We start from the raw sequence: 8286 nt of genomic DNA on the forward strand, positions 1-8286 counted from the left end.
TGGAACCTTGGTTTATGAACACCTCAGTTTACGAATTTTTGGTTTACGAACGGCGCGAACCCATCTGGAACGGATTAATTCACTTTCCATTACTTTCAATGGGAAAGTTCACTTCAGTTTATGAACGCTTCAGTTCATGAACAGACTTCCGGAACCAATTACACCCATGCTTCGGGTTAAGTACGCTTCAGGTTGAGTACTCTGCGGACCCGCCTGGAACGGATTAATCCACTTTCCATTACTTTCAATGGGAAAGTTCGCTTCAGTTTATGAACTCTTCAGTTTAAGTACTCCGCGGACCGTCTGGAACAGATTAATCCACTTTCCATTACTTTCAATGGGAAAGTTCGCTTCAGTTTATGAACGCTTCAGTTTATGAACAGACTTCCAGAACCAATTGTGTTCATAAACCGAGGTACCACTGTATTGTATATTTGTCCAGAGTGCTTTGGTCATGAGCGCAGCCAGGATTTATGGGGGGGGGGGTAGTAGATCCGAGCTATCTGTGATGTGATTAGTCAGTTAAGTATTTTTATTTATTTACTTCATTTAGGAGAGGCAGCTGCACATACACACCAGCTACGCCCATGGTTTCAGAAAAATAATAATATTGTTGCTACAAGTCTTCAATGCAATAAAGCCAGAGTCTTATAAAACCAATGAAATCACTGAAATCACTAAAGTACAGTATGTATAGTTGAAATGTAAGCAGAAAACAAAACAAAAAAACTGGCTAGGCCCAGTTTTTCGCATGACGACATCATGACCATGTGCTTTGCGGAAGAGAGAAGACTGCTGCATCTTCCTGCGTGCACTACCTTGCAAGACGAGAAAGAGGAAAGAACTACAACTCCCGGCATGCATCTTTGCAGCTGAAACAAGAACGTTCGCCCTTACACCTCTTCCGATGCATCCTGGGAAACATCCGGGCTTTCAGCAAACCACTTCCTTTTTTTAAAAAAAATCATTCCGCAGAGGAGGGAAAGGGAATATAATCCCATTTTTAAAAAAGGCCAGAGTCGGGACTGAGCGAGGGGAAGCCCACATCATTGCTTTCTCTGTCCCTAGGACGAAACACACTCTGGCGAGTTACCGTCCCCCGCCTCCCTTAACCCGTTCTTTGAAAACCTCTTTTTTTAACCGTGGGCGGAAATGAGGTAAAGCGCTTCCGCCTGGCGGAGGGATAGCTATATAAGGATCGCAGGGCAGCCGCCGGATCCTCTTTCGCCTCTTCTTGAGCGCCGAAATGGTGGGTAGAGTTGCGCGTGTGGCTCCGCAGGGCCGGAGAAACGGGAATGGAGGCCAAAGCCCTGAGTTTGAGGGGGCGGGAGCGGGAAGAGCGAGATAGCTAGGAATTTGAATGGGTTTGGTGGTGGGGCTGCCATCCTGTTCTTTAACGACTTGGAGTTAACGGCTCCGGGTAACCATCTCGGCCCTCAAACACCCCCCACTCAACATTCCTCAAATACCCCCCACTTTTCGGGCTCCATTTGGTACAGCCCGTCTTCCCCCCTTTCGGGCTCCAGTTGGTACAGCCCGTCTTCCTCCCACCCCCGTTTTCCCGTTTCCTTGGCGCGGGCTTCCCACTCGTGACCCCTCTGAGCCTCGTGACGGGCCCGTCCTCCGTGCGCACGATTGCCTGCAGGGCAGCCCGCCTCCCTCTAGCTTGCTGTGGGGAGCAGCTTGAAAAAATTATTCGGTGGGGTGGGGGGCAAGTAAGCCCCGCCCTAAATAATCTATCACATTGACGCAATGAACGCACACCTTTTGAATGGCAATGGTCATCAACTTGGGGGGCTCGGACCCCTCAAATATTTTATTGGGGGAGCCCCCTAGGAGTTTGCTCCTCTGCTCCCTAGGGAGCTTCTAAGTTTAAATGCCTCCCCGAACCTGAGGACTCCCCTCCTTTCCATGAAGAGCCAGAGACTGGGTTAGTGTTTGAAAACATTCAGGTTCTGCCCCTGCTCCTCTTATTCAGATGTCTCGAGAGTTGGGCTCACAAACTGAAAGATTTAATACTGAACTGAAAAGACGTGATTTAAAGAACGTAGTAAAAGGGGGCAGGAAATGTCACTGGCGCCTGGGAGAGCTCAAATGACACACACTTGAAGACACCTTGCAGACACAAAGCAGGCCCCTGGGTCTGGTCTGCACTTAAATGGGATATTGCCAGGGAATCGCTCCTATGCTTCCTGGAGTCCCATGATGAAAGGCAGGGTGTAAATATACATAAATAACTAGAACTCGCAAAAAATGTGTTGGTGTGGCTCTAGGAGGTGAGTGGCAGTGGGCATAGTGCACACCCATTTCGCAGGTGAAAATAGTGGTATGACACCTCTGGTTCTTTGAACACCCCAGCACCTGCCATTATAATGAAGGTTCAAGTCATCCTGCTGCATGTGAATAGGCAGTGGTAGTGTGGAAAGGTGGGAGCAAGGAATGCACCTGCTCAGTCATAACTGGAAAACTGGGAGGAGGCTGCAACATAACAACTCGGAAGGCAGAAATGAGGGTCGTGTATTATCAGAACAGTTGGTGGTATTAAAAGAAAAGGAAGCGCTCTCCTGGGTCATTCTAAAGGTCTGACTGTTTCTAAAACACTGGCCAGATTTGAGAATGGAATTCCCATTAAACCCACCTTTTAACATGGGAACTGCTTTATTTGTTAGGACGTTACTTACTCTCTCTTTCTGTCACCTAGTTTTTTTGGGGCGGGGAATACAAAACATTTTAAAAAATGTGTCACTGGAATCACTTTAAATCCCAGCATATAACAAGAAACCCATTTTATTTTTTAGTTACTTAAAGTTCCTTTTTCACAAATCAAACAAACACTTGAAGAAGCAAAAATACTGCAGGGTGCCATTGGCCCTCACGTAGAATGGAGTGTGTACTGTTTGGGATCCTAACCCATCATTTATAGCAACTTTCCCCCAGTTTGGCCTTCTGCAAGTTTTTTGGGCTACAACTCCTAAAAGTGGTCAGGGATAGCGAAAGTTGTAGTCCAAAACACCTGGAGGACAAAAGGTTGAGAAAAGTTGACTTAGAGCACAGGTCTTCCACTGGTGGGTCATGGCTTGATCCAAGGTGGGTCACAACAGGAACATGACCACTATGCAGATATATGGTAAAAGATTCAGAAATAGTTCTCCAAATTCATTTTTGGGCCAGCTGGATCAGTCCTACAGATTTCCACTGTAGCCCATTCTGTTTCCAAAAGTGGGTGGGCAGATGCTTCTGGGAAGCTTGTGAACGGGACACAAAAGCAATGGTGTAGTAAGCAATTCTTACTATCAACACCTGATGTTCATGGGTATAATCTGTAATAACATCGAAATCCTATTTAACTGCTGTGAATGTCTCAACTCTTTCTTTTCAAAATCATTTAAGCCATGGGGGTGGCCAAGATTTATGTTGGGGGAGGGGCAGGATGGGACACAATGGGTCACTTCACAGAAGCTACACCTATCACTCAGCTGGGTTGCCAATTGCATTGCTAGAACATGACACAACATCCAAGTGATCTCAGAGAGCATTTCAATTTCAAATATTTATTGGGGGGGGGGAGATCAGCTGCCCCCACTACTGGCTATGCCCATGATTTAAGCTAGTAGCTGTCACCATATATTGCATAGCTGCCAAGTTTTCCCTTTTCTCGCGAGGAAGCCTATTCAGCATAAGGCAAAATCCCTTAAAAAAAGGGATAACTTGGCAGCTATGCATATATTGTAATGAACCAGAAGCCAGTGCTGTTGATGCTCACAGGTGAGGACATTATGGTACTTTATTAACTTTGTTTGACCCCACCAACAGCTTATCAGAGGTATACTGAATGTTCAGGCGTAATTGTTATGGTGTGAATTTGGGTGATTTTAGGGATCTGATTTTATTTGCTGCATTTGTTACCATGTAGGGTGTATTGGTAAAATACAGGGAAGAGACACACAGTTTCCTTGTCTTTCTCTGGAGGTAATGCTTGGCAGAGATGCCCAAGTGAGAGGTATTTCGAATAACTGCCTGGTATTGAGCAGTGCTTTTCCTGTGTTCTATAGTGCTATGTTGGTTCTCCAATACCTTCATATTTATAAATTTCTGTCCCTTTAAACAGACCAAGAAGAGAAGGAACAATGGCCGTGCCAAGAAGGGCCGGGGACATGTTCAGCCTATTCGCTGTACAAACTGTGCCCGCTGCGTCCCCAAGGACAAGGCTATTAAGAAGTTTGTCATCCGAAACATAGTCGAAGCAGCTGCAGTCCGAGATATCTCAGAAGCAAGTGTGTTTGACTGTAAGTATCTTCTGTCTCCATATGCTACTTCTCATTTACCAGTACAGTGGACCCTCTGGTTCCGGGGGTCCGTGCGCACCCTGACAAATCTGTATCCAGAGGCGCTGCTTCCGCGCACTCACATGGTCAATGAAACCCGGGAAAATACTTCAAGGTTTGCCGCTTTCGCAACCCGAAGTTTACGTTACTCAGGAGTATCGTAACCCAAGGGTCTACTGCAGGCATCCCCAAACTGCGGCCCTCCAGATGTTTTGGCCTACAACTCCCGTGATCCCTAGCTAAGAGGACCAGTGGTCAGGGATGATGGGAATTGTAGTCCAAAACATCTGGAGGGCCAAAGTTTGGGGATGCCTGGTCTACTGTATTCATTCTGCAAGTTTGGGGTCAGGAAAGAAGGCATTAAGAGGAGAGATTACAACATAAGTCAAGTGTCTAAAGTTTGAGAAAGGTGGAATGAAGTCTTTGTGTAAAAACTGAAATAAAATCCCATTATGACTCTTAATTGAAATGTGTTGTATGCTTAGCCTGCTTTGTTCTGTCAGAATAAACATGAGGCTTACCTCAAGTTTTAAACTCCTGGAAATTTTTCTTTTTTAAATATTATTTTATATGCTGGTTTTCCTTTGGAAAATTCAGAGTCAATTAATGAGCTTAACAGGCAGTCCTCCATCCATTGGAAGACTTATAAGAACTGGATTTTGCCTTTCTATAATGCAAAAGTTGCATGCCTGTGTACTTAACTGTGGTGCTTCTTCCTTTCTCTCCAGCATATGTGTTGCCCAAACTCTATGTGAAGCTTCACTATTGTGTTAGCTGTGCCATCCACAGCAAGGTGGTGAGGAACCGTTCCCGTGAAGCCCGGAAGGACCGTACCCCTCCACCCCGGTTCAGGCCTGCTGTAAGTGTATTGTCTTAAAGCTGTTCTTAAAGTTATGCACTTCAAAACCTAGCTGGTGAGGCACCATCAGCATTGAATTGTCCCTTTGTACTAAGATACTGCTTTATTATATAACGAAATGTCCCGAGCATAAAAATTGAGCCTTTTCCTTCCTGTGATACCCTGTTCTAAAAAAGCATAGGGTTATTGCGTGTGTGCTTTTTCTGAGGGTTCTTGATCTTGGCCCTTGTATACCATCTTGCATCCTTTCCCGGTATTTTTGTAGGAAGTCCTGTGTGTGGCTTACAGTAGAGATTTGCACACTTTGTATTGAGCCCAATGAAAAGCTACATGGGGAAGAAGTTGGAAATAATACGGAATACAGGCACCAGAATGTTGCAGGAATATTTGCACCACTGGGTTCTGACTGAACTTTATAGAGCCACAGTCTGCCCCAGGAGGCAGCTGCACTGCAGGTCATACAGTGCCACCTGTGTACATGGTGATGTATAGTGACATAAGCCGGGATTCATTAAAATGCCTAATCTCGAAGTTGAAGATTACGCCAAAAGGGCAATGCCAGCTCTCCAGACTGCTTCCCTTGCATTGTTCGTTTGTTGCAACTCACCTGTATCAAATTGGTCTTGTGATGGCAATTGAGTATTGTCTTGATTTAGATAACTGTCAAAATTAAATAATTGTCTCCTAACACAACCTTTCTTTTTTTTCCCCAGGGTGCTGCACCAAGACCACCCCCTAAGCCTATGTAAAGAGATGGTTTGAATGATGCCAGTTTCTACTGTTGACACAATAAATTTACAGCTGATCTTTATGAATCATTGGGCTAGAATGCTGTTTTTAAAGGGCTGTAACTTAAGGGGTGGGTGTATTGTTGTTAGCTGTTATTTAGGCATACTGACTGTGGAACTTAGAAATCTGTATGTTTAGATGTAGAGTGCAAATAGTACTGTATTGGCAATCCTCATGTTTGTGGGCAGGACTGAAGTAACGGGAAATGTGCTCAACGTTTAGAAGCCAAGAGTGCCATGTGACATGTTTTCACTGGTGAGAACATTCCTTGTCTCCCCCCCAACCTTTGTGGGTGACCTTCTTGGGGAGTGAAGAATGAACCCTCTCAAACTGCAGTTTCCAGGAAGATTCCCTCCCTGCAAATTAAGGTTCAGAAAAATATAAAAAGCTTTTTTCCCCAAGCGTAATTGCTGGTGAGTGGAGAGAGACTGACTGCATGGCAGTGGGGCGGGTATGTGTGTGTGTGTGTGTGAGAGAGAGAGAGAACGAGAACAGTTTTTTGTGTTTCCAAATTTGCCCACAACCACAAAATGGTAACCAACAGCTGAACAAACTGAATAGGTTTGATAGAAGGTAACAAAGATGCGGTCAGCTGTATTGGAAAACAAGTTGTATGAAGTATGGAACTACGTATGTTTAAGGAGGGTGTGTTCAGAAGCAGGTACCGGTACCGGTAGTACTCGTCACGTACTTGAAGGACTGCCATAGGAGCTAGCAAAGACTTGTCTTGTGCTCCAGAGAGCAAAGCTAAATTTAGTGGTAAGGTTTTAGTTGAACTAAAGGATAAAACTGATTGAAGGTCAAGAACTCAGCAGTGGAACAAGTACCTAGAGTAGTGGTGGGTTCTCCCATGTTGTATATCTTCAAGCAGAGGCTGGCCAGGTGTGTATTGCGGATGCTTTAGTTTCAGATTTCATAGATCAAGCGGTGGATTGGATCAGTTGATGCATAAAGCACCTCCAACTTTGTTTCTACTCAGTTTGCACTTGTGCGAGCCTCCACACTGGAAATGAACTCTTGACGTGTCCTCACACTGACCAGTAACTACTTCTGGAAGTAGCTGGCGTCTGGGAGAAGCATGTACACTGTTCCATTTTTTTATATAGCTGTATTATAACAGCTTATGAAGGATTCAAACTTCCCCACCTCAGATACAAAAAGTTTACTTGATCACATTCATACTTGGGTTGAGTGGAATTCCATTCGTGTAACACTCCACTGGAGTTAAGCAGAGTTTTTCCTTCTTGTGACAGTTCCTTAAAAAGCTGCTCTGGGGGGTTGAGGGACCCTTCTTAGCAGCATGTGAGGTGATGCTGGAGGGTATAGAGGAAAGGAATACAGCAAAAACAAAACAACAAAAACCACCCTATTGCTTCCTCTAGCACAGGCATGTCCAACAGGTAGATCGTGATCTACCGGTAGATCACTGGACGTCTGTGGTAGATCACTAGTGGATCAGTGGCTGCCCCCCAAAGAAGCTAAAAAACTTTGGCTCCCCTAAAAAAACTCAACACCTTTGTCCTGCACCCCTAAAATGACCTGAACCACCAAAAACAGGGCTTTCCTTCCTAAAAAAAAAAGCTCAGTCGCTTTCCTCCTTCCTAAAGAAGCTCAAGAACTTTTACGTGAACCCCAAAAAACAGGGATTTCCTACCTTAAAAAACCCTCAACAACTTTGACCTGAACCCCCCAAAAGGGGGTAGATCACTGCCAGTTTTTAACTCTGTGAGTAGATCGCAGTCTCTTGGGAGTTGGCCACCCCTGCTCCAGCAGAAGGAAGAATCTGAATCCAATCCAATATAAAAAAAGAACATTTAGGCTGCAAACCTAAACCCGCTTACCCGGGAGTAAGCTTCATTGAACTTAAAGGTTTTCCTAGAAATCAATAATTTTGCTATAGTTTTTGATGTGCTTTACAAAGTCATTGTAATCCTTAAGTGGAAGAGCAAGTACTACTTCTAATTGGATGTTTGTCAAACTAATGCCTGGTGCAAGTGTACTGTAGGACGGTGAGTCATGCCTGCCCATGGCAGTCTGGAGCAAGACCTTGCACTTCAGCATCACTTGTTTGCATCATGAATCTAATTGAAGGTTTCCCTTGGAAGACCAATTTGCCTTGCAAAAATAGAGGTGGACACTGGACATGTTCTGAGTTGCATTCTTTGTTTATGATGTGGCTTGTAAATATACATGACAACATGATCCAATCTGGGTCATAATTCTTGTGTTTGGCCTTAACCCCCTCTGCATTCATTGAGCATAGCAGAACCTTGGTTTAATCCACAACCACTAGAATGTGGGTCTCTAGGTAAG

The 8286-nt window shown here is 44.7% G+C and overlaps 1 protein-coding gene across 1 annotated transcript; it reads left to right on the forward strand.

Moving 5' to 3' along the window:
- The first annotated feature begins 1219 nt into the window (after nucleotides 1–1219).
- Nucleotides 1220–5999, forward strand: RPS26 (ribosomal protein S26). Its single transcript, XM_035103951.3, has 4 exons — nucleotides 1220–1249; nucleotides 4109–4286; nucleotides 5054–5184; nucleotides 5898–5999. Exons 1-4 carry the CDS (start codon nucleotides 1247–1249, stop codon nucleotides 5931–5933), a joined length of 348 nt encoding a protein of 115 aa, XP_034959842.1. The 5' UTR covers nucleotides 1220–1246; the 3' UTR covers nucleotides 5934–5999.
- The last annotated feature ends 2287 nt before the right edge of the window (nucleotides 6000–8286 follow it).

Source organism: Zootoca vivipara, chromosome 2 (assembly GCF_965207765.1).
Source record: "Zootoca vivipara chromosome 2, rZooViv2.hap1.1, whole genome shotgun sequence".
Lineage (NCBI taxonomy): Eukaryota > Metazoa > Chordata > Lepidosauria > Squamata > Lacertidae > Zootoca > Zootoca vivipara.